Source organism: Poecile atricapillus, chromosome 28 (genome assembly GCF_030490865.1).
Source record: "Poecile atricapillus isolate bPoeAtr1 chromosome 28, bPoeAtr1.hap1, whole genome shotgun sequence".
Taxonomy (NCBI): domain Eukaryota; kingdom Metazoa; phylum Chordata; class Aves; order Passeriformes; family Paridae; genus Poecile; species Poecile atricapillus.
The window spans coordinates 5,378,015-5,404,651 of NC_081276.1; the positions used below are offsets into that span (position 1 = coordinate 5,378,015).

Below are 26,637 nucleotides of genomic sequence, written 5' to 3' on the forward strand. Positions count from 1 at the left end.
GAAGGCTCGTAGAGGAGAGCAGAGCAGGAGTGCTTTGGCTTGGGAGCAGAATTGGGGCAGTGTAAGCAGTGCTGAGCTGCTTCCTGCCATGGGCTCCAGCTCTGGTGTCACAGGAGGAGGAGGAGGCACTGGCAGGACTCCAAGGCTGTCTTGCAGCCCATGAACAGCTGTGGTAAGTAGCTCATGCTTCTCAGTCTTGGCACAAAGGGGTTTGGTCTTGGTCTAATCACACTTGCAGAATTTGTGATGGAACACTTTTATGACCATAAAAGTGCTTTACCATTCTGTCCAAGCTTGTTCCTTGTGCTTTACATCTTTCAAGAGACACAGAGTGCATATACATTTGTATGTGTGTACGCACACATGTAATAACTGTGTGTAATAGGACGTGTAGACTGTATTTATACGTTGTTTAGAGTACCTAAACATACCTGTCAGTTGTGTGTTACTGTGTCTCTGCTGTGTAGGTACTATATATAGCACATGCAGAATGGCACTTCTGCCCTGTCTCACATCCTGCACAGTGCAGAGGTACTTCATGCAGAGATGTATGTCCTTAAAAAAATCAAGATTATGTGCAGCCTTCTAAGGCATTGGTCAGAACTGTACAGTGATGTGAGGAGAGAGCTGTGGAGGTTTAAGAAAACTAATGTCCATATTGTAAAGAATTTAACATCCATATTTTTCAAACTCTAGAAAACTGCCATATCTCTATATTGTGTCTTAATATTTTTCAGCAGTGGTCCTGTACTGTACCATATCACTGCTGCTCAGGGACCACCTCCCATTCCCTTCTCCCTGTGAGATGCAGTGCTGTCACTCCATGGGAGTGTATGAAAACAGTGGAAATCAGTGATTTTGTTTTAAGCCATCTTTATTCTGTATTTTCCTCCTTTCTGTTTTTACTATATTCCATGGTCCTTAATGTTTTAATCTTTTCTTACTGCAGGAATGGAGGAAGGAAGACAATTCAGCTGCAAGAAGGACTGTGGTTCTAGAGAAATGGCAGTGACTGACTGTGCATACCACGGCACACGGCATGATAGCCCGGGGTGCATGGCCAGGCCCCTCTCTCTCCATCACTGGATTCCCAGAGGGACATCAGGGCTGCTCATGCTTGTTTAGATAAAACGTAGCAAAGCTTTATTCCACTGTGTTATAGCTGCTTTTCTGAACAACACAAAGTTCAGGTTTAAGGTTTGACTCACTGTGATGTCTGTGCCTTGTTCAATCACTCAGGTAGCTCATAAAGATTTGCACCAGGTGTTTTATTCCAGTGGTGCCTCCAACACTCTGATAGTTTCTGAAGAACATTCTGGCTGCCCTGATTTGCATCTTATCTTACTTAATCACAGTGATGCTCAAAGGCAGAACAAGAGCTGTAAGATGGAAACTGGTTGAGAAGCTTTGTGCTTCCCTCCTGATCTTGGTGCTCTGTGCTCAGCTGGGCATGTGTGAGCTTCATGTCCTGTTGGGGGCCTTGAAGAACGAATGTTTGCAATGAAATATTTGCCCTGATTTTGGAATAATGGGAATAATGAGAGCTGATTGTATCCAAGAAGGAATAAAACAAGGAGAGGACAGACTTGTTGAATTGGTGAGATTAAGGCAGCCTGGTGTAATTTGTGAAACGTGAGAGGAAGGATCCCTGTGGGAGCACTGGGGTCAGTGCGGGATAGGGAATTGGTTGATAGGAACTTTGTCAGCCCTTTGCTCAGTGAGGACCGTGAGCAGCATCTAGTCCTAACAAAAGGTTTGCTTAGTTTGCTCCACAAATGAAAGGAGGGAAAGAGGTGTGATGTCCTAATGTGGACAAGTATGAAATGGTTTTGCTCAGAAATACTTTGCTGGTTTTTAGCTTTATGTGCTACAGCTGGGTGGCAGTGGGGCCTGTGGGGCAGTGCTGCTGACTGAGGTGTCAGTTGAGTTCTGTCCATCTCCTGTTCCTTATTGGACATAGAAGAGGAATTCCTTGCAATAGGTGCATTTTCATCCTGTGTGAAAGCTTAATAGGTTATTAAAATAATTAATAATACTTTAATTTTATAATTACATATAATTTTAATTATATATTATATACTATTAATAATAATTAATAGGTTATTAAAATAATGTTACATTCATAAATGTTTTTGTATTAGAATATTTTATATATTGAGGTCCCAAAGAAAACCCCATGATGATAATAATAATCATCCTCAAATGTGTTTGAAGATGTAAATAATCTCCAAAGGTGAGCTCTGGATATATTTTAGGTGCTGGTGTTGCTCCAGTGTCCAGCACCTTGTACCAACCCTCCACTGTCATCTTACTTGTGCTGATCAAGCTGTTGGTAGGCATTTATTTAATTAAAAGAAAGACAAGTCTTGCCAGTGGTTTCTTTAAACCTGTATCAATTGTTGGATATGGTTCCCCTGTAGTCCCCATTCCAGCCATGCTAAAGGGGCACTTAAAGGGTGGGATCATTCTGCATAATACAGCATTTCTGTCAAAAAAGTGCACTGGATTGTGCTTGGGGTCAGCTGGGGGCTCAAGAAAACTGTAGAAATGAATTATCCTGGGAATCCAGCTGGACTACAGAGTGGACAGTGCTTGGAGTCACTTCTTAAGTCAAAACTGCTGGTATGATCATCAGTCCATGTACCTAACAAAAGCCAAAGAACCTGGACTGGCAAAATTCAACCAGATCCAAATCAGAGTAAATGTAGTGGAGGACTGATGAGAAACCAAAGGTACTTGTCAGAGGTCAGGAGGGAAAGGAGCTGTTTGTAAGCTGTGAAGTCAGGAAGGAAGCAGCTCTGTTCAGCCGAAGGGAGGACGTGGTGTTTTGGTTACCAAAGGTTGGGCGGTGGAAGTGCAAGGACCTGCAAAGGAATGGCCATGCTCAAACCAGGAAAGATGTGATCTGAAACAGAAGTGCATTGTCAGCACAAGAGTTCTGGTAGGAAGTACATTAATTTGCCCCTCCTGGCAGTGTCTCATGTGTGGAAAATGGCAAATCACAGACAAATGTGTATTAGAGTTGTATGGCATGGGCTGGTACAACCTTGTTAAACTGGTCTCTGTGCTGCACAATGTGTTTCCATAGACAGGACACTTATCCCTGCAAAGTGCTGAAACATGGAATGAAGGCTATGGCAACTTCTTCCAAGGGGCTCTGAACTGAGGAGGCTCTATCCCACCAAAACATGGTCTAAAACACTACCCTAAAGCCATTTGCTTCAAATTCTGAATAACAGAATTTAAAGATACAGAGCTAAATGAAAATGTTCAAATACATTTTGCCGCAGAATAATTAATTTGGTGGGTTACTTTAAGAATAGTAAGTAAATAGATTTTTAAAATTCAGTAGCTCCCATTTACCTGGACTTGTAAAGCATTTGATATGGTGTTGGATACCACTAAATAAACTGTGGTAGTTACAAATACAGGAAGTTTAGGGTGGGAGTTGCTTTGAAGAAGGAAGGCATCATGGAAAGGTTAGCAGGAGGTTTTCAGCTGGTATTGCTGATTTCCCAGATCTTTGGGATGCATTTTCAGCATTTACCCTATGTTGAAGTATCACATATGTGCTATGGCATCCTCTGCTGGAAATTGTGAAGAGATGCTGTAGCTCTTTCTTGACTTCCCCATTCCCACTCTCCTGTATGAGGAGAGGTTTTGGAAGGACAGAAGTACTGTAAATGCTCTTGGCCCAGAGCATGGGTCGGGCATGATGCAGAGGAGTGCACAGACACATTCAGGAGCCAGCTGTGCAGAGCTAGGGCAGGGATAACAGGGATGTGGGACACAGCTATGAGAGGGAGCTTTGGCTACAAATTGTTCAGGGTCTGAGGGAGTAGGAGAGTCCATGTGTGTCCTGTAGGCTCTGTAGTCCTGTGCTTTATAGCATCTTGTGAAACATCTTGTCTCTTCAGAAGACCTTCTTTCTGGGGTAGTCCATTTATATCTCTGTGTGCCACCGGTCTGTATCCTTTGGCTGGGAGATGCACAATGCTGGGAGTGAGGAAATCCTTCCAGGACAGGATTTGACATTCTACTGTCAATGCTGTCACTAGTTTGTTTCTGAAAATACAGTGGAAGGCTGTTGGTGAGAAATTCAAAATCTTGATGCATCTGTTGTTCAGGAGTTGGTCACACAGGTGACATAGGCTCAGAATGGGCATATAGTGAATTCTTTTTCCTAAGGAAGCTGGAGTACAGAAGCTTTTTGGATGTCCCATTCCTAGGTACAGCATGTGGCACTCCTGTTGAGCTCTTTTTGCTTATGTGGAAATAGATGGAGAGGACCAAACCTTGTGATATGTGTTTGTGCTGAACTGAACCATCCTGCCTTGCTTATTCAGACAGGGAGCCAGCTGAGCAAATTAGGTGGTTTTCCTCATGGGGGTGGGAGATGAGGGAAGTGAGCATGTCAGTGCATGATGCAGTGATGAGAATGAATTGTTCACACCAGAAACCTGCTGTTGACAACTTCGACCAGGTCAACATGTTTCTCAGGTAAAGTCAGTACTGGCACTGCAGTAATGATGGACGTGGCTGTTTGCTGTCCAGAGCCAGCCAAGGAGTTGTGGGGATTGTCACTGAGTCAATATCCTCAAAGCCATCTTTGCAATCCTGGGTTAAAGCAGTGTGTTCCTGATGGTTGCAGGTGAAATCCAACTGGAGGGTGGTTTGGTGAGGAGAGCAGAGCTTACCTGCTGTGTGTGGCTGCCAGAAGCATCAGGGCTGTACAGCCGGGGTGGCCCTGTGAGCTGTGCACCCAGGAGGGCTTTCTGCACTGCACTCACTGCCACAGCTATGTTGGTACAGGTTACCCAGCCCTGGGTTCTTCCTTACGAAACAGGGTGTTGTTACAAGGCCATCTGCTTTGGGCAACAGGGTGTGGTGGTCTTTGTCCCCAGCCTGACTCAGAGTAGGTGGAATCGTGTGGCTGTTGGCGCCGGCAGCAGTGGATGTTCCTGGTGGGTGCTTTTTCTTTTTGGCTGTGTTTGAGTGCTTTGAGGGTGCAATGGACAGTGGAAGAGGAGTCCTGATTGCTCGCATCTGCCCATTTGCAGAGTTCTTGTGTCTCTGGTTGTTTTATATTTGCCAATTTTATATCTGCAGTGTCCCAGGAGAGCTGCTGGGGGATGCGTGGTGTTCACCCTTAGCAGTGGGACTCACCAGATTCTTTGTTCTGTGCTGCTTGACTGTGTCCCTGCTGAGGCTTACCTTGGCTCCTGCTCACTGAACTCATGCCTTTGCTGGATCATGAGGGAAAGGCAGGTTTTATGATTGTGGGTGCAAAAGGTGAAATAATTTAGGTCCATAGGTGAACCCAGAGCTTGAGCAGTTCTCTGCATGTTTGGTTTGCACCTGGTTGGAAAGGTGAGAGGGTAAATTAGAGCAGAGTTCTACTTTAGTAATTAGTTGTGAGCAAGTGGGTAATTACCGCTTGGGAAGGATACATATGAGTGTTTCATTTCCTACTTCAGGCTTTATGTCTAGGAAATTCAGATTAGTGCTCAGGTTAGAGGGAAGCATGGTGGGGAAGACCAGCTCATAATTCTGAGTAGCAGCTGGGTAGATGCCACATCCTGTGGGGAAGAATCACTTGATACATGAACAGTAAAAACCAGCAATTAAAGATCAGGATTGGCATTTTGTTGGCATTAGGAGAAGAACTGTGAGGAAGTTAGGCTGGCTTGAGCTGTGATACCACCAACAGATGTCTGTCTGCCAGGCTGTAAGTGCAAAGAGCATGTGCTTCGTCTGTCTCTAGTGATTGCAGCCTGTCAAATAAGTAACTGCTTAGGGTAGAGAAAGCAAGACAGAGAAATGGAGTGAGATGTCTAGAGACAGCAGTGTTCTGAAGTTGGGGTCATGATGCTGCTCAATGTTTTAGCACCAGAATCTGGTTTAAAATCTTGCTCTACAGATGGTTGAAGACTCCAGGAATATTGAAAGGGAAAGAAGGAGGAGAATGGCCAAATACCCATTTTGTTGTGTTTCAAGGAAGGACAGTGAGTAGAAGATCTCTGAGGTGAAATGGCCAGGTAAGTGGAGCAGCAAGTTTTGGGTTGGGTGTAATGTTTCAGCCTTATTATTCTTTCCTGTCTGTGTTGAGCTGTGGTTTGCCTAAGTCCATGGCTCAGACTGAAAACTAAAATCTGGCCTTTTAGAGTTTGAATGTTCAGAATTCAAAAAATAGGTCTTTTGCTCAGACATGTAATTTAGGGTGGGATTCATCCTACTGACTCAAACTAGTAGTCTTAGCATCCAGTCTAAACCTGTCAGTAAGAGCCTTCTGAAGACATCTGCTCCTAAAGCCTGGGATGTAATGCTCGGAAAGGTGCCTGGCTCTCACTACAGGGCACTTCATATGTGTAATTTAAATGAGGCATGAAGCTTCTAGAAAGCAAAGGTAAGTGCACATTTCACACCTGGATACCAGGATCTCTGCACCTGCAAAAGTCTGGCTACTCCTGACGTGGATTTTGGAGCATTTTACACAGGGATGCTACAGTTTCCTCTCCACACTGAATCCTGGAAAGTTTGCATCTGGAGAATGTCCAACAGAGTGGGTGGAACACGCTGCAGAATTGTCCAGGTTGGTGGAGGCCCAAGGTAACGGGTCCGTGGGGCCCCTCTGCACCCTGTGCTGTGCATGGCTGGGGGCTGATGGGATCTGTGGGGTGCTGTAGGGCTCTAAACACCAGCCCTAAAGGCCCAGAAAAGGTACTGATACAACTTCTAGGGAGCCTGCAAGAGACCCAGAGAGGGACTTGAGACAAGGGCGCAGAGTGCCAGGACAAGGGACAGTGGCTTCCCAGTGCCAGAGGGCAGGGTTAGACGGGGTATTAGGAAGAAATTTTTGGCTGTGAGGTGGGCAGGCCCTGGCACAGGGTGCCCAGAGAAGGTGTGGCTGCCCCTGGATCCCTGCAAGTGTTCCAGGCCAGGTTGGAGGGGGCTTGGAGTACCCTGGGATAGTGGTCCCCCTGCCTTGTGGCAAGGGTTGGGATGAGATTCTCTGCATGTGAACACTGAATGACAATTTATGAGCTAGATCTGAACTGTTAACTGTGATCAGTTTGCAAGTGGTCCCATGAACACGGGCACTGATGTGCCTTGCTGTGCTCTCGTAGCGCTGCGTTCTGAGCAGGACCTGTCCTGACCCTGGGCTGTGATGTGTGTAATCCATGGGTGATGGGCTGAGCTGCACCTGCCTGCAGGAAGGACTGAAATCATTCATTCAGATTTTCTAGAAAGTTTATTATCACATCTGACAAGATTGGGAATTCCGCAAGGAAACAAATGTGTACAGTGAATTGGAAAGGCAGAAAACACATCCCCATGGAGGCATTCACTCCTTAGAGGAGCATTTAGTGGACGTTACATGCTGTGATTGTCAAATAAAACCCAACTTACTTGCTTATTTGAGCTATATCTGTTGTTCAGAACTGCTTTGAAAATCTGGTTTTACAGAGAAACCTGGGGTTGTAATAGATTTAAAGAATTACCTTTAAAAACATTTCATGGAAGGGAATTTTCAAAATCATTCTAAAAAACTTGCAGACTAATTTTGAAGTCAGTAGTATTTTAAATTAAAAGAGAGCTTTGGGCTGGTTTTCTCATCTGTTGTTTGGATTGTATTTTGCCACATGCTACAGCATTGAGTTATTTTGTTACTTTTTTCAGTTTTAGTAAAACACAAACTGAGGCACATTGTCATCCAAAGGAACAATGGCAGCAGTGCTGACAGTTCCCTTCCAACTCCATTTATATGTCCTAAAAAGGTGTGAAAATGATATAAAGGAGAAAGTCCCTGATCAAAACTCAACATTTTATAAATTCAGGTATGTTAAAGTAACTGGTGCTCTGGAAGACAACTGATGCACAGAAAAGAACCAATCTGTAGGATCGAGTCAACTTACAGGAACAAGCCAGTGTCTTCTGAGTAAAGTATATGCTCAAGTCATTCAGTTCAATGAAAATTCACTTATCAATCACATCCTCAAATTGTCAAATACCACTGTGGAAATGTCATTCCCCAGTCAAGGCTCATGTGGCCAGCAGGGGGGTTTTCTGCCTGTGTCTGGGAGGTGCCCCAGAGCCAAGGGCTGCTTCAACTTTTCATTTTGCTTAATAACCACAGACCCCATAAATACCTTTCACATGGATTTTAGTTCATTAAAGTAGATTTCCTTGAGGATTTTTTTCAGTAAAATAACACTTGTATAACCACCAAATTTCTTCACCCAGTTGCTCTCCAGCTTTATTGCAATATTAAATGCAGCAACCATAACCCAGGGATCACCTGTATTACCAGAGCAGCTGAGATTTTTGTTTGTAAGGAAAACAAAGATTTTGAAGGAAGAAATACAGGTTTGAGCATGTGTGCTTTCTGTACACCAGATTTCTGTGCTGTAGGATATGTGCCTTGCACTGCCTGTACTTCTTCAATTTCATGGAAATAACAGAGTTAGATTTTCAGTGCTAGAACAGAGAGAGGGACCTCTTTTTTCTTACAGGTGCCTGGGAAAATAGTTTAAAATACTTTGAAGGTGCAGTGCATCTGTCAGTAGAATTTAATTATGGAACCACAGAATATACTGAGCCCAAAGGGATCATCACTCCAGCCCCTGGCCCTACACAGATACCCCAACAATTTCACCCTGAGATGAAATGAGATGCTCATCCCTGAGAGTGCTGTCCAAACGCTCCTGGAGCTCTGGCAGCCTTGGGGCTGGGACCATTCCCTGGGGAGCCTGGGCAGTTCCCCAGGTCCCTTTTTTAATCTTTTTTGAGGCCGAATAGATGGGTTTCAGTTTGTCACGTGGAACTTCACCTCTCTCCCATCCTGGTCTCCTGAATACAGCTGGTACAGAATTAAACTCCTCCCAAGTGATGCCCAGTGACTTTGTCCAGACTCTGCTGCTTTCTCGTTTTCTAGAAATCTCTTGTTCCTCACCCCTGATGAGTTTGTGTTGCTCTCTACAAAAGCCCTGCTGACATTCTGCGGTTCCATGAGTGCCACCAGCTCTCAGTGCTGGCACAGGGAGGCTGCTGTTCCCCCCTGAGCAGCAGATAAACATTGCTGTCAGTGTTTCCCCAGCAGCAGGTTACTGAAAATGCAGGTGGGGCTGGGATGGAGCTGTCCCAAGGGCATAGTCTGCGACAGTGGGCCCCTCACCAGCTGGGCCATCCCGTAAATCTCCTTCATTTACTTTTCCACAGTTTCCACCCTGTTGAAGGTGTTCAGGTGCCTCTCCTTTGCCTGTGTGCAGTGCTGAAGATGGATTGTCCTTGCTGCCTTTGGGCTTTCCCCTTCAATAACCCTTCCCTCTATACCAGACCACAAAGAGATTTCCAGAAGCACTTGAATTATTTTTTCCCCTTGTTTTATCCTGTTAGAGGGTCACAGTGATGACAACCCAATTTTGAGGTTGCTGGACTCAAAGGTCTCCCTTGCTGTATTTGTCACAAGGACAAGGCTATGTGGACTCCAGCATGACACTTTACCTTTACCTTACTAGCATCAAAATACTTCCTGCTGATTTCCAAAATCAAAACATCTCTGCTAATGTGAATATCACTAGATAGTAAGAGGTGTTACCAACACTTTGAAGGCCAGGCTGAACAGGGCTTGGAGCAACCTGGTCTAATGGAAGGTGTCCCTGCCATGGGAGATGAGCTTTGAGTTCCTTTCCAATCCATCCATTCTGATAAAGCACAGGGGCTAGTTGTACAGGGTGTGATTGGCTTCACCAGCTCTAGATTTATTACTGAGATATAATATTCTGTGTTTTCAATAATATTCTTTTCTTTGCTGCAGTGAGCTTGAGGATGTGCTATTTAAGTTGTTTTAGCATGACTTGCTGTTTCCAGGGCATGGGATAAAGTGCTCTGGTCTGCAGCAGCCAGAGCCCAGTGATGGGAGTGACTGCCCAGAGGCTCATCCTGCAGCCCCAGCACTCAAGGGCCTTTGCCATGGGCATTCCATCCTGCCTTTTGTTGCAGGGTTAATGGTGTGCTGTAATATCCAGAGCTCACTGATGAGAGGAGAACAAATGTGAAAGTGGGGCTTGTCTCTGCTGCCTGTGCTGGTGTCTGTCTGTGCTGGTCAGCCTGGACTCGCCTGGGGCATTCAATGAGGGATGGAGGCGCTCCCATGCACCAGTGACGGACCAGAAAGGTCTCAAAAATCTTGCCTGTTTTAATGAGTCTGCTGGTGCAGGTGCATTGGAGGTGTCTGTCCAGCTGTGTCTGCAGGATGTGGATAACTTGCAGACAGATGGGATACTCGGATCCTTGGCCAGAGCTGGGGCTGCCTGGAGCCTCCCCAGTGTCTCCCAGGGGGTTTTGGGTGGCTGAGCTCACTCCTGGTGTAGAGATACAACCACAAAAACCTTCAGAGCCAGTGATGCTGAACCGGTGTGTGATGTATCAAGGTGATCATACGTGATATGGGAAGGAGGGAGGGATGTCTGGGGAAGCTGCAGAGATTGATTTGAAATGTGATTATTTTTGCTTTGCAAATGATGTAAGTGCTCCTTGAAGAGCAATTGGGCTGTAATGTTTAAGAAGGTAATAATTAACCTCACCAAGGGGAAAGGGTGAAAAAGGCCAAAGTTAGCAGCAGCATCTCAAGCTTACATTGCCCAGGATTCTAATTGTGTGAAGGCTTTTGCTTGAAGTTAATAGAAGACAATTTTTGTGCAAAAGCTGGTTTATGATATTTAATAGTTTCTGCTTTTCATTTGGCAAAACTGGAATGAATATTTCTTCTAAATTAAAAATTTTTTTACAACCTCTGACTTCAGCTTGAAAGAGTTCTGCACATAAAATGTTTTCTTTATGTGCAATTGGAGAACAGTTCAGTGATGTGAGTGGGGGTCTGAGCTGTGTTACAGATTTCCAATTCTGTGGCAGGGAAGATCAAGAGAAAAGGGATGAGATGACATTTTGAAATACAAATTAATTCAGTGACATGAATTGTTGGTATAAAAGGCTTTTGTGTAGAAGGCTGCCCTGGGAAGCCTGGATTTTAAGGCTGTAGTTGGAATTTGAGCTTGGAGACAGATCCTTAGCTGGGAAAATCAACACAGTTGCAACTGGGCCTCATTAATTAGTTCTCTGTAATAAGACAGCTGTAGAAACAGGTGTACAGTTTGTCCTTCCTTCCTTCCTTCCAGCCAGTGGATCCCACTGTCCCCACAAGAGTGCAACAGCTCAGCCATCCTGTCTGTAACCTGACAGCTGGGAAATCCCATTATGTCCAACTTGAATTTTGAGCTCTAGACAGAAATTCACTTAATCTTAGTTTTTAGATGAGAACCCAGTAGTAAAATAAAAAGCAATGATTAAAAAAATAATCTCTATAAGGAAAACAAAAGCTTCTGGAGCACAGCCTGGCCTCCAGGGAAGAGCTGCTGGCCAGAGGGTTCAGTGATATGTCTCACCCCTGCTGCATTCTCACCAATTCCAGTCTGCTAACACCTGATCACCTCCCTAGCTTTCAAAAATAGGTGAGCTTGGAAAAAGTGGAGTTAACAATCCTTCAAACCAAGCCATTTAGGACAGGGCAGCGAGCTCCCAGCTGTGTCCTCAGGCGCAGGGAGGAGCTGGCTCCCTGCCCCAGCAGCAGAGCCATGCTCTTTGAGTGCCTGCTGGGAGTCCTATGGTCTTCAAAGGATAAGAGAGGATTTTCCCACTTGTGCCAAGTAAGGCCTTTTAACTTGCAGAGCATCCATATGCGACACTCACTATGTCAGTGTTTAGCACCAAGATGCCATTCCTGGGAGCAGGAACGCTGTTATCTACACCTGGCAGATGTTGTAGTGAACTCCTGTCTGATCCAAAAGGGTTTCTTCAATCACTTCAATCCCATTGTCTTTGGGATGCAGGTGTGAGGTCTCTGCAGAAGGAAACTTGTCTGTGTTGCTCACTCGGTCTTCCTGCTAAAAGAAAAGAGCACAGTGAGTAGTGAGTAGGTGCCTTGTGCCTGTCCTGCCATGTCCCACAACCCCCTGCCCTCCCACCATGCTGTACATACTGGGGGGGGCTTTGGGGCAAAGTCCTTCTCGCAGACGTGTGCTATGATGCCAGCAGCCAGCGCGTCACCAAGGACATTGGTCATGGTTCGTAGTCGGTCCCTGTGGAGAGACAGCACCAGGATGCAGGGGGTGGTCACAGCTGGTGTTTCCAGGGTGTTGATAGCTTTGAAACACGTTAGCCCCCATCCTGAATGTGCCTCCCACTGGTGTGCCCAAGTGTTGTGTTGGTTTTGCAGATGCAGAGAGAAAACAGTCCCTGTGTGAGCCCCGTGCTGGGGCAGCATCTGTCTCACCCTGCCTGTGTGAGCAGTGCAGGGACCTGCCAATGGCACCTCCCAAAATGGGATGGGCACTGTTGTGCTAAGTGCAGGAGATCTGCCTCAGGAAGTCATAAGACTCCTTGAGATGCCTCTCAAGGAAAAATCCTGTAGATCCGTCCACTGCTCCTCTCTTGTCTGCCCAGGCATCGCTCACTCTCACCTCTCATTAGTAGAAGGTGCCAGCAGTGCTGGGTACCCCGTGATGCTGAAAGGTTGAACTGGTGGTGTGTTAACCTTCCTTTGTGGGGTAAAGAGAAAAGGGAGAGAGAAAGAGAAAAGCAGCCATGATACTTGACACTGTTCCCACTTCTTCCTGGGGGGCTGGGAAGTACAAACCAGCCACCTGTGTGTCTGTTCTGACACTCAGCATTTGCTCTCTGTGGTTTCTCACCTAATGACTCGCTTTGTTTTTATCTTAGTACTTTAGAATGGCACAGTTCACAAGCTCGGTGTTTATTTGTCTTTGACAAGTGTAATCCAGCATCAGTTTGTGTCTTAAGAGCAATCTGGTTTCATCTATCAAGATGAAGATACATCACCGTGAATTGACACCTGCAGAGCACTTACAGAGCCCAGTCGACGGCGATGATGAGGGTGATGTCCTCGGTGGGCAGCCCCACAGAGGTGAGGACAATGACCATGGTGACGAGCCCAGACTGCGGGATCCCAGCGGCCCCAATGCTGGCTGCCGAGGCTGTGATGCTGCAAAGAGAAGGTGGCTGTGCAGTTCAAACTAGCGTCTTTGCATGGCAAAGTAAGTTATTGCTGTGTGGAAGGACTGGATTGGATCTGACTTCCTCTATCTTCCTGTTTCCAGGTGCTATCACAAATTCCCCTGCACACAGCAGCAGGTGCCCTGGCTCTGTGCTCCCCTCTGTCTTCAGGGTAGGGACTTCCTCCTTAGTAGTGACAAATATTTGCAAATGTACTTAATTATGATTTAGTTATGTGCTTTATTTCCCTGCTTATAAAATGAGAATATCCCATTCCTGAAGGGGAATAAATGACACCTGCACAAATCCTGTGCTCAGCCCTGTAGTGCTGACGTGCTTCAGCCACATGTCTGTGCAGCTAGGCTTTTCCCTACAGGCAAAGTCCTTGACTTGAAGCATATTCTGGTGTGCAGAGCCAGCCCAGCTTTCCCTGGCACACAGCATAGGGACTGGGACATGCTGCACCCTCCTCTGCTCCTCAACTTCCCAGCAAAGGTCACTCTGTGCATTTACAAGATCTCTGCAAACGGGAAAAATGCAAGAGGTTGTCCTAATGTCTATAAATAGGAATAGAGAGAAATAATCTGGCTGCTGCAGAGAAACTTTTACCTTATAGTTATAATTTGTCCCAAATCCAGTTCATACTCATTGACCTGGGCAATGAAGATGGCAGCGACCGCCTCGTAGAGCGCTGTGCCGTCCATGTTGATGGTGGCCCCGACAGGGAGCACAAATCGTGCCACGCGCCTGTCGATGCCGTTGTTCTCCAGGAGACACTTGAGTGTGATGGGCAGGGTGGCTGAGCTGCAGGACAAGAAATGAGCAGTAATTGCTGTTTGTGTTGAGTTTTAGAAGTTGGAGTCAGTGTGATGGGACAGAAATACCAGCCCTCCTGAGGATGGATGCCTCAATGTTGCACAAATTGCTGTAGCAATGAAATTTGGCTCTCACCAGCTGGGGAATAGACATCATCAGCAAAGTGAGCTGCAGGCTGAGAAAGGAAATGTCAGAATGTCATTTGAGTGGCTGAAGTCACCACTTTAACCACCTGTGTGCCATGGCTGCAGCTCTGTTGAACATCTCTGTTGAACATTAATGTGTCCACGTTAATCCTGCAGCACCTCCTGGAGCATGTTACAGTGTGTACTAGCACTGGCTGTGCTGGGGTGTAGCCACACCCCTGTGTCCTCACCTGTCTCCTCCATGTGGGATGCCTGCCTCGGCTTATGCACCTCTGACCTCTCTCTGTTGTTTCTGTCTAGCATGAAGACAACAACTGTCCCACAGGAACGGGGATGAGGAATGGAGGAAGAAGAACAGGTTGAAGAAAGGAAACCACAGGAAATAAGTCAATGGGGTTTGAACAGACTCTGGGAGGCAGAGACTGCATTTGGGAACGGCCCTGGATGCAGAGTGGTGGCCCCAGCCCTGGGCACAGAGCATGGGGCTGGGACAAGGAGCAGGGTATTCTTTCTGTGACATACCTCCCTCCCTCAGCTGGCTGCAGAGCAGAGGGAGGAGAAGCCTGATGGAGAGAGAGCTGGAGATCCAAGTTCAGGAGGAGACCAGGTCATTAAGGGTTGCAGAAGCAACGGCTGCAGCAGTGGGCACTGGAGAAGGGAGGCACAGTCCAGGGGGTTTTATTTGGATTATGTGAGGAAGCAACAGAGAGGCCAGAAAAACCCTTTGCCTGGTCAAATGTGCTCCAGGAAAATGTTGGAATTTGTGTGTCTTCTAGAAAGGGTGGTAGTTTATAGAGTTAAGTTTTTTTTCATTGTTATAAGGAATGTATTTAAATAGAATAGATAAAATCTAAAATGATTAAAATATTTTCAAAGTAGGGAAGATTTTTCTGTGGCTGAACTTGGGATACAGTGTAGTTGATTTTAGGTTGTCAGTAAAGTGTTCAGAAGAGCTTTTAATATTTTCAATTAAACTCCAGGATCATAACCCCATGCAGTTTATAAAGCACCTACAATAGTCCTGGTTTGAATTCATGGAAAGAAAACTGCAGCCATTGAATGAAGTGTGCACACACACACACAAAATTATTGCTGGTTTGCTTTGGGAAAACCCTGGGAGAGGGTAAGTGGAAGAGCACCATGAGCTGCCCAGGTCTACCAACCAGGGCAGGACCAAGTGTCTGCTTCCTCCTAAAACCAGGAGCATTCTCATTTCAAATAGTGCTGGAGCATAGTTTTCCTTTGAGTTACACCTCTCCTCCCAGAGCTCACCTGGCCAGACACAGCCATGTCTCCCTTGCTAAACCAGATCCCTGCTCTGCGGTATCTGCAGGTCCCAGCCATGTTTTCCTACCTGGAGGATGTAGCTAAGGCGATCAGCAAGGCTTGCAGTATCCCCTGAATGAAAGCAAAGGGGTTTTTCTTGGTGATGAGCACAAAAAGCAGAGGTAAGAGGATGATTCCATGGAAGGCAAGCCCTGACACCACTGTAATGACATATAGTCCCAGTTTCTGTCCTATAACCGATGGATCTTCCATCTCCAAGATCTTTCCAGCTATGAGAAATACAATGCCAAAGGGGAAGTACCTGCAAAGAATAAGCATAAAAAAAATATGAGGATGCAGCAATCAGTGTAGCACTGCAGGACAGACATGGCAATGTTTGGTACTTGCAGTACAGTCACACGAAAACAAGTTCAGTGCTCACAACAGACACTTGCAGACATGTGACCAGCATTGCCATTAGATAGCAGGAAATAAAATCAATCCATCAAAACCAGATTTACCAAACAGCCATTGAGACAATTTTCATAACTGCTTCGTTCAGACACTGGCACACGTTAACCAGCGGGGCTCCTCGTTCACCCATTTTTCCTAGGAGAAGTCCTGCAAGCAAGCACAGCAGGTTACATGACTTGAGAGCGCCATGGGAGCAGCACCTGACAGGGCAAGTGTCTTGAGGGTCTGGTGGCCACAGAATGGGGGTCACCAGGCAAAACCTGATTTAGTACTGGTTGCTGTGTGCTCTTACAAGTCATGGCCATTCTCTGTTCTAAGCAAACACAAGCATCTGGCCTTTTCTCACAAAGCCCCACCAGACCCAAATCCAGGATTTAGACTCTGCCTTGCACAGAAAACAGATAAACTTCACTGCTGCTCAATGCTGGAAGAGTCATTTCCTGTGATGGATAAACTGTGGATTAGCTGGATTAGGTGGATATCTGGACTGCTATTTGGTAATACAAGAATAATGAACTCTGGAAATATTGGAATTTTTTTAAGGATAAGGTGTGGTAGGGCTTTCTGTCACTGAGGATGTGATGCTGTGCTGCATCCCTGCCCTGCTGTGGAGTGAAAGGGGCCCCAGCTGCCCCAGTGACTGAGCAGTGTTCTGGTCCCTGATCCCATGCCCGGTTCCCTTGTGGGCTGGGTGTTCAGTGTTGGTGGCTCACAGGCTGTGCCATGGTGGTGACAACACGTGGCTGTACAGTAACATGTCAGGAAGGATCTGAGTGAGTTGCTTAGATACAGGCATTAAGCCTTCTCTCCTAAGTCTGTTTTCTTCTTTGATGTTGTTGCATTAACCTAATACAGCCTAATTTTCTGTTGAAGGAATACTAGAGCAGAGATACAGGTTATGGTTTGAATGGTTAGAGGGGTTATGGTGCTGTCCTGTGTCAGTGTTAAACCCCATTGCTTTCATTGGCTGGGAGGCTTTCTAGGAACCATCAAGCAAAGGGAAAAGGAATGTTGAGCATTTTCCCATCTTGTTTCCAGCTTGGTGCGAGTCCTTCTTTCCATGTTGGCTGAAGTTAATTTTGAAGCACTATGCAGGTGTCTGTTTTATCTTGGAAAAGAATATAGGCAGAATCTTGTGCTGCTTATCCCTCTTCAGTATCAGGGTTGAGGACTCCAAGAGGCCCTTGGTTGGTGGTTGGATCTCTTGCCTTGCTCAAAAGAGAGATGAGGTGGGGTCACATTTGCCAGAACTTTCAGAAATGAGACAAGACTTGGCATGTTTAAGTCCCAGCTCTGTGGATATTCATCCAGTATTTGGTGGTCACAACAGCTGCTTTGGAAGAAAGTTACTTCTTTTCAGGTCTTACGGAGCTGATTTGGGAGACATGGCCCAAGTAAATGGACGGATTCCTGCAAGGATCTTGAGTGCTCTGCCCTCTTGTGGGTTTCAAAAGCAACAGAGAGGCCCTCAGTGACAGTGAAGAACTCTCAGAGCTGGGGTAGCTGTGTGGAGTCACCCCTCATAGCAAAGTCACTCTGGGTACGTAGTGGCTGCTGCATGGACACCTTGGTCTCAGCCCCACAACCTGCCTAGTTTTGGTGTTGAACAAAAATGCACTTTGCTGAGAGCTCAACCAGCTTCCACCTGCCCCCCCACCTTGCTGCATGGAGGAGATCCCTGTTTCCCAGGGCATGGGGCTGGGGTGCCCTGTCTGTCCCTCTGCTGTTTTCTGCCAGGCAAACCAAATGATGCCTCTCCTCATAAGGAAAGCATCCTGTGGGTGTATGAATATCCTATATCAAGTTTCCCATGCCTGGTACAGGTGATGCTCTGTGGCTTTGTGGAGCTCTAATCCTGGGCAAAACATGGGAAGTGCAGGTGGTGGCTGTGGCTGGCTCAGATGATCTCCCACTGCCTCCTAACTCAGGCTGATCCCACTCCCACGCTGGAGGGGTTGTGAAATGCCATCTTAGAACAGAAAAGCCGCTTCTCGTTGCAGGTTTGGCTGGGCTGGAGGGGAGCACGTGTCCTGTGGGCAGGAGCTCAGCACCTTTCCTGGGTGTCCAAGGTGTGCAGAGGGTGTTGGTTGCTGGGACAAGAGATTGCCAGAGACATCTTCTGGCTGTAGGGATCTGTCAGTGGGTCTGGCTCTGCCCAGTCTCGCTGTGGCCAACTCCTCTGAGGTTTCTCATTTAGAACCGCTGCTGGAGGTGGCTCTGACTGCAGTCAGCGCACTCCGGTGCTGTGCTGGCTGTGCTGCCTCCACACCTCAAATCCTCTAATTGGCTTTTTGGTTCCTTATACACAAAGTTCAAGCTCCTTGCCCTCACCTCTTAATCCACACATAATCCTGCCACCATACTCATCTCACTGCCTCCTACTCTTTTTTCCTTCCTGATCCCTCCCTCCTCCCTTTCTGCCTCAGCTTTGTACCCGTGTCCTGTTACGCTTTGAGCCAACTTCATGATCCTTCTTTCAGTGACTTTCTCCCCTTTAAACCTCCTCTCTTGCACGTCTCTCCACAGCCTCTGCTCCTTCTTCCCAAAATTGCTGCCAAGCACCTTTTCCACATAGAACTGCAAGCTGTTCAATGCAGGATACTGCCCTACCTCCTTCAGAAAGTCCTGTTGGGAATTCTCATGTATTTGTAAATTTGTAAACTTTGTAAAAGCACCAAGTCTGACTCTGCTTTCACATCCTGCCTGCTCAGGGGCTGAATACTCAGCATGAAGGATTTGTGTCATTGTGGTGAGCTGCAGGCAGCATCTGCAAAATTACTCCTCGCTTCAGACTTTATTTAAAGGACTCCCCAGCTTATGTAATGGTTTGAAAACCCTCAGGATCTGCACATGAGTTGTGAAGGAAATACAAGATAAAATCAGCCTTCCCTGTGCCTACAGCTTTAGTGAGCTCCACCACGGGTGGTGCTGACAGGGGTCTTGGTATGAGCTCTGGGTGCTGGGCCCAGCTCCCAGGGGCTGGAGCAATTAAAGCTAAAGGAACCTTGTCCCACATCTTTTGCTGTGTAAAGCATGGTGACCACAGCAGTGGCCACCCTGGGCTGTCCCTGGGCCCATGGAGGAGCAGGTACCTATGGTTGCTGAGAAGATGACGATCCCCAGGACATTCATCTCATTGCTGGTCCCAGCCAGGGTCCTGTAGGTCATCTCAGGTGATGGTGTCAGCTCAAGGAACACAGGCCGATGGATTTCAGGGTTTTTGTCATCAGGTGCAAAGTAAATAAAATTGACAGGTTTTCCTGGGATCTTTGGAAAACCAGGTGACTTCACCACTGGGACAAGAACAGTTCGATACTGGAACAGAAGCAAAGGAGGAAGGTTAGTGTGCTGCTGGCATGAGCTCCATCCTGCTCTCAGCATGGAGGCCAAGCCAGCCCTAGGCTGGGTGCTCCTGGAGGTTAAAGGTTTGGGTTCCAGGCAGTAAAAGGCTGGTGGAAACAAGGGGTGAGAGTCAGGCAAGGGGAGGTGTGGCTGTTGGCTGCAGATGGTCCTCAGCCAAGGCTGCAGAGCAGACTCGTGCTGTTGGTGACCTGGGTCCCTGTGAGATGCCAGCACAGTGCTGGGATCCCTGTGGTTCCTCCATCCTTCCTCCTGTGAGCTTTACTGATGCTATTCCAATGAGTTTGATTGTTTTCCCTGTCCCTCCACCCTACCTGGCCACTTCTCGGTCTGTCCCCTTTGACCACTTTACCTTCCCGCAAGTGTCCCTTCTTTGTGTCCCTTTCCCTGCCTGCTGCCTGCCCACTCCGCTGCCGCCCCTCCCCAGGGATGAAGCCGCTGCACAGGAGCGAGATCTCAGGAAAGGGATGTGTGCTGCTTCTGTACAGGAGCCTTGCAGGCAGAGGGCAGGCACGGGGGTTCCTGTGAGCCTGTGCCCCCCTCCCCAGCACCCTCCTGCCTTCGAGTGCCCACCCTGGGTGAGTGTGGGGGAAAGCAGAGGAAGGGGAAGTTCAGGGAAGGGAAGTTAAGGGAAGGGGAAGGGAAGAGCCTTCTGTCCAGGCTGTGGGTGAGCCAAGAGGCAGCCCCTGTGTGGAGCTGCACACAGAGGGGTCAGGTGAACTCACCTGCTGGAATGAAGCTTCAACCAGGTTAGAAGGAAACATGTTTCTGTAAGAGACCAACGATACAGGGTTAAAGTGTGTTGTGAGAGCATAGGGAGCATCCTGGGAAGCATTTCTGGTGGGCTCAATGTCCAGAAGAGGACATGAAAGCCAACAACCACTTAGACAGCTGTGCAAGCTGTGAGCAAAGAAAGCCTGGAAGGTGAACGCAAAGCAGGACTGAGAACCATGTGTAAATGGGATTGGTGGAAAGCCTGAGCCTGGGGTGGATATCTGCAGCCCTCTGCTCAGAGCCTGGTCCAGTCAATCCAGTACTTCCAGCAGTGAAGATTCTCCCCCAGCCCCTGGGTATGTGCTGCAGCCCCTCCCCAGGTAACCCCATCTACTGCTGTAACCCAGGCATGTCCCAGCTGGGGCTACAGAGGAGAGTCCAAGCCTTGCAGGGAACATGACTCTGATCTCTGCTGCAGTGCATCTCTTCCTGACTGCTTTGGGAGAGCAGTGGCAGTGACAGAGTAGCCAGAGAAGCATGGGTGGGGGGGACATGAACCCCATGTTGCTGAACTTGAAGGTACCAGCACCTGGCCAGTGGTTCTGTTTCCCTTGGGATCTCAGAGACTTATGGGAACTCAGAACCTTCTGTGAAGATTTTTTTATCACAACTTTTTCTCTTGTTGAATTCCTGTGACACACCTGATTAAATCCAGTAATGCATCGGCGGAGCTGAGCACCACTTTCCCCACAGAGTAGTTGTCCTTCTGGGCAGCTGCACCAGGATGGATGCTGACCACGAGGATGATCCCCACAGTCACTGCCATGAAGGTTGTCCAAAGGTAGTAGGTGATGGTGATCACCCCCATCTTCCCACAGGCCTTGGAGTCCATGGTGGCCAGCCCAGACATGAGGCTGCAGCACAGAACAGAGTGGTCACTGTCTGCTCCCCAAACTGCACAAGATGCACCTGATGGGCAGAATCTCCAAGGTGGGAGGGGTTTCCATAAATTTTATAAACCAAAGTCCAAAGGCATCACTGAGCCAGCACCCAGCACAGGAAAGGCATTCCTGTGCCAGCACCCACAGGATCTCACACCCAGGATGAACTTGTGACAATCCAAGCTGACCTGTGAAAGGCAGGAGACACCTCCAAGCCCCTTCTCAAGATCTGGCTGTGTTTTCTGTTGAGGGTTAAGAAGTTTATATTCTTAGTGTATTTTTATGTTGAATAAGTGATGCTGCACCTTTTTTGTGAGGTACTGTTCTCTTATATCTCCACCACCTCGTGCCACTGCTGTGTGTCACTGTGAGGAGCAAAGGAAGGTACCAGCAAGGTTCATAAAATCCTGGTGGGGATGGACCCCATGCCCCCAGGACAGACCTGCAGGTTCAGATTTCATGCATGCATAAGCTTCCTAAGAAGTAACCCATAAGCTACTTCTCAGCAAAACTGGGCTAAAAATAGAGAGGGCATTACAGGCTGCCCAGCAGGGAGAGCAGTGGGGACAAATTGAGTGCAGGACCGGGTTTGCTGAGAACACTCGCTTGGGAGGAACTGCTGACATTCTCAAGGACAGAGAGGGCCCACAGACAGACCCTGACAAATGCGAGGATTGGGAAATCCCCAACCATGTGATGTTTAACAAGGGCAAGTGTCAGATCCTGCCCTGGGATGGGGCAGCCCTGGATGCAGGGACAGACTGGGAATGAGAGGCTGGAGAGCAGCGCCCTGGCAAGGGACCTGGGGGTCCTGGTTGGTGGCAAGTTGGATCTGAGTCACCAGTGAGTCCTGGCAGCCCAAAGGGCCACCAGGCCCAGGGAGGGATTGTCCCACTCTGCTCTGCACTGGGGCAGCCTCACCTCCAGTGCTGGGGGCACTTGGGGCACCACAGTACCAGAAGTATCCAAAGCTGTTGGAGTGTCCAGAGGAGGGACACGGAGCTGGGGAAGGCTCTGAGGAGCAGCTGAGGGCACTGGGCTCGTTCAGCTGGAGCAGAGGAGACTGAGGGGAGGCTCCTCGGGGGCTGCAGCTCCTCCCGAGGGGAGGCGGAGGGGCAGGGGCTGAGCTCTGCTCTGGGCCAGGGACAGGAGGCCAGGAAGGGCTGGAGCTGTGCCAGGCCTTGGGATGGATCTCAGGGCAAGGTTCTTCCCCCCGAGGGTGCTGGCACTGCCCAGGCTCCCCAGGGAATGGGCCCGGCCCCAAGGCTGCCAGAGCTCCAGGAGCGTTTGGACAGCGCTCTCAGGGATGCTCAGGGTGGGGTTCTTGGGGGGTCTGGGCAGGGCCAGGAGTTGGACTCAGTGATCCCTGTGGGTCTCTTCCAACTCAATATATTCCAGGATTCTATGAAATGTGACTGTTTGGGGGTTGCAGTGTGCCCCACATGCATACAGACACACACTAAGCCCCTGCAGAACCCAGCCAAGCCCTGAGGCAGGACATAATAGAAGGGCTGCAAGGGTCAGTGCCAACCTTGGGGATACACAGGGTGGCTGAGGTGGTGGTCAGCCCACGGATCCCAATTAGCAGCTGCACATCCAGGAGGAGAAGGGCCTTGGAATCTCAAGAGAGTCCACAAAAGCAACACTGACCTAAGTGGTGCTTTCCAACTTGGGGCTTGGGGATCTCCAGAGCTCCATCCTCAGAGCACACCCGGTCCCCTCTGGGACGGTGTGTAGAGGGAAGACACCACTTCACTATCATTCAGTAATTATAGAAAAATCCCTGGTTCAATCCAACATGAAAAAAACCTCCCAGGAGGCCTCTGCAGACCCTGCACCCACAGACAGGAGAGTGATCAGAGGACACCACTCAGCAGCTGAGCTGCAGGGAGGGCTGAGACCAAAGGGAAGCCCTCAAGCACCTCAGGGAGAGATGTGAGATACAGACTTCTCTACAAGGACTGGTACTGAACACATCAAGTGTGGCCAGGATAGAGACTACACTGCTATCAAAAATGAGCCAGAGGCAAATGGGACAACAAGGAAACTGACAAACAATAGAGAAATGACACATCCTTGAGGGAAGGACTTGATCATTTGTGCGTCTAATGAGCACATGCCAACATACTGTTTGCAATATGTTAATCCATATAAGGTTTTCAAGACCTTGCTTAGACCTCAGTGAGACTGCTGGCTCTGTTCCTTATTTCTAGGTCTCTATGAGCCAAAAAAATTGGGATTTGCAAACACAGACACAGCACTGGGGAATGCTGATGTTTTTTACCTGACCTTTCTCAAATCCCTCTAAGGGAATCTGCTTTGATGTTAAACAGCCCATCACAACTGCCCACAGATGGTCTTGGCATCACCAGCTGCCCAAAAGAAGGGAAACACCTCATCCAGTGCAGGTGTCTGACCTGGGTGCAAGTGCCTGCCAAATTCAGGTGAGGATTTGTCCCAGATTATCGCTGAGAAATCATGGGGTTTGATGGACACCAAGCCAGGGCTTGCTGCTTGACTGCCGGCTGCTTGGAGCCAGGGTTATTCTCATCCCATGCAGTTTTGGGGTTATTTCCTCAATGCAGGTCACAGGGTGATCTTTTCAATGTGATGGAAAGATGGTGCTTTAGAGCAGAAGGTGATACCTTACCTGGAGGTGATCAAGGGCAGGATCAGCATCTTCAGCATCCTCATGAGGAGCTCTCCAGGAAAGGAAAAATACTGCTTCTCCTGCATGTAGGGCAGAGCATGTGTCAGGTAAATGATTATGGGTGAAGGGCTCAAACTTGATCCATCTGCCTTTATCCCCACCAGATCCAGCTCTGAGCTTGGTTCTGAACTGGCAGTCACTTCTTGAGGCACTCAATGATGCCATTTCTCTGCTGTCCCTTACTGGGAGTTGGCTCAGGGATGGGGAATGCTGGGCACGTGGCAAACCTGGCTGTAAACAAGGGAGAGGCATGTGGGATTGGTCCCCTCCCAGAAATACCCCTGGTTCTGTAGGCTTCTAGGAAAGAGTCCACATGGCTCTAGCATTGGCTCCTCTTGAAAGTCATTGCATTCATTATCAGGGGGCAGAGGCTTGGCTGCATCTACTTTGGGGCAAAAGTTCCCCAAAGCTGTTGGCAGCAAAAAAAGGTGGGAATATCTCATGGCTGGAGGTGGGAAAGACAAACTCAGGGAGAGCCCAGGTGTCTGGCCCATCCATGGGACAATCTTGGTGCCATGGCATCTCTCCACCCCCTACACCCCTCACATGGACATGAGGAAAGGCTGCAGAGACATCCCCCCAAAGTCTGGATCCCACAGCCATGACCAAGGGGAGAGTGAGGGGTCTGTGGGACCAGCAGCCTGGCCAGCATCCCTCCTTCCCTCCATCCTTATCTCTATGTACCATCCATCCCTCCACCCATCCATCCTCCATCATCCATCCATCCATCCATCCATCCATCCATCCATCCATCCATCCATCCATCCATCCATCCATCCCTGATCCCCTTATTTCACTGTGCCACTGCAGAGGTGTCAGGGAGTGATCTGAGTTGACCCCAAGACAAGAAGGTACTTTTGGTTTCTCCAGAGTAGCCACCACCACATGCTGGGGCTTTGAGGGGTGCCAAGGCAGCTGTTCAGTTGCTCCCCTGTGCTGTCCCTGCAATGTCCCAGAGTGTGGCTTGGATGTGGCTGATGTCCCAGGAAGCTCAGGCAGAGCGGAGCTGCAATAGGCCCAGCTGGGTGCAAGGGTAATGCCAGATCCAAACAGCATCTCCTTGCCAGTGGGTCTCTCAGCTTTGTGACACTTTCCCATTCAGGAAATGGGAGGAAAGCAGGGACTGGCCACCTCTCCAGTTGTCCTCCAGATTTTGTGACTAAAGTCTGTAGTGGGGACAGTCTCTAGTGGCTACCAGGCCCACAGCAGAGCTGTGCCAATAGGGCAGGATGGGGCTGAAGCAGAGGATGGATAAACTTGATGCATGGCAAGATGAGGGGCTGGAGCCCCAAGACTCTGCGAGCCTCATGCCCAGCGTGGGTGGCTGCTGGGCTCTCACGGGTGTGTGCACTGGGATGCTGGGAGATTACACCCAGCTTCAATTAAGTAACGAGATCATCCCTGTTGCGCTGATGCTGAAGGGCCTAATTGAAATGACAAGACTTTGCTAAATCCCAGTGGGCAACACAGGGATGTTCCAGCATCAGCTGAGCTCTCCTGGAGCAGCATTCCCGCTCCTGGGCTCAGCAGCCTGGCTGAGGATCGGGCTGAACTGTGCCCCAGCTGCCTGAAGTCAGAGAATCTCAACTTGGTGCCATTTCACAGTGCGATGCTCCTGCAAAGTGCTGAGCTAATGTGCCTTTCTCATGTGTTTTCTCCAATGCATTTGTCTCCAAGGCTCCTCAAAGGAAGGTGACTCTGACTCTTCTACTCCAGGCTCCCCATCAACCTTCTATTTATTTGCTGGGTCCTCTCCAGAGCATGAAAATGTGCTTTGATTGCACACAGCTGAGGAGGACCCCATCCCTTGGACCCCATCCCTCAAACCCCATCTTCTGGACCCCATCCCTCAGATCCCAATGCTGCTAGTGGTGTTGGGGGAGCCTGTTTACTGAGCATCTAGCCCCAGAGTAAACATTCCCCCCTTTCCCATCCTCATCCCACCTTGAGGATCCTGCAGCCCCATGGGGCCCAACCCATAGCTCCCTACTCCCATTGGAGGGAGGCAGGATTTGTCCAATAGCTTGGGCATTTGTTGACACCTTCTTGGTCAAAAAAAAAAAAAGAAGAAAATAAAAGAAAAAAATAAAAGCCATGGGCAGAAACCTGCCTTGAGGTGGTTTTCTTGGGCAGGAGCCTTTGCTTTTGGGGCTGTGCCCATCTGGGACCCTTAGTGGCACCAGGGCTTGCTCCCTGCCCCACTCCATCCCTCTCACTCCCATCACCATCCCAGCCAGGCTTACCAGGTCTGTCAGCTCGAGTGCCCGCAGCAGGAACCCCAGGAGGCATCCAGTGACAACTGACAGCATCGAGAGAGTCAAGAGGCCATTTTTGTACCAGAAAGCCCGTACCCACTTCCAGAGGCGCAGAAGGGCCGTGGACAGTGAGTGCAGCACAGCTCTTCTGACCCACTCCCACATGGTCGTCCTCAGCCGCCCAGATGATGCCCCTGGGAGCAGCTCCCAGCCCCACTCATGGCCATGGGCCCCACGGCGCCGATGGACCCCTGCTCTGTGCCAGGAGCTGAGTGTGCTGGTGGCTAATCCCCAGAACCAAAAGCTTCAGGGATATTTGGGAGCCTTTCCCATAATGGAAAGTGACGTCTTCAACTGGTTAATCTGGGCTTGGCATCCTGCCGGTGAGGTGCTGAACCCTCCCAGTTTAACCCTCCAGCCCCTGGGATGGGGGCCAGTGTGCGGAATGAGAGCAGGGACTCAGCCTCAGAACTTCTGTGTTCCTGATCCAAAAGGATTTGGGTCCTGCCACCAGATCTGGCTCCTGCATTAGATTTGTGCTCCCCACCAGCTTTGAGTGCACCCCGATCCTGCCCCCTCTGTGATGGCTTCATGAAGGCAGGGTCTGCAAAGGGAAACTTTCCCAGTGAATGAGAGAATTTTCCATAGCATCTGCAGACACAGCCCAAGGCACCAACAGATGATACTGAATGTTCCCACACAAATATCTGCCTGAACAGATCCAATCTCCTGACAGCTCTCCAGGGAAGCTGCCCCAAGGCCATGAGATGCTGCTGGAGCACCTGGTCCATAATTCATGATATTTGAGCATATTTCTCTGTCCAGTTTGCCTCTGTTTCAGGCCAGGAGTGTCACTGGAGCCAGAGTGGTGCAGAATGAAAGGG

At 48.7% G+C, this 26,637-nt stretch overlaps 1 protein-coding gene across 1 annotated transcript; it reads right to left on the reverse strand.

Annotated features, from left to right (window-relative positions):
* Nucleotides 1–3,570: 3,570 nt before the first annotated feature.
* LOC131589260 (excitatory amino acid transporter 5-like) lies at nucleotides 3,571–25,918 on the reverse strand. The gene is made up of 11 exons (XM_058858506.1): nucleotides 25,742–25,918; nucleotides 23,439–23,518; nucleotides 20,549–20,761; nucleotides 19,859–19,901; nucleotides 18,866–19,088; nucleotides 15,821–15,920; nucleotides 15,388–15,621; nucleotides 13,681–13,875; nucleotides 12,926–13,060; nucleotides 12,038–12,137; nucleotides 3,571–11,939 (listed from the first exon to the last, which is right to left on the reverse strand). The coding sequence occupies exons 1-11, from the start codon at nucleotides 25,916–25,918 to the stop codon at nucleotides 11,802–11,804; spliced, it is 1,638 nt and encodes a 545-aa protein (XP_058714489.1). The 3' UTR covers nucleotides 3,571–11,801.
* Between the last annotated feature and the right edge of the window lie 719 nt (nucleotides 25,919–26,637).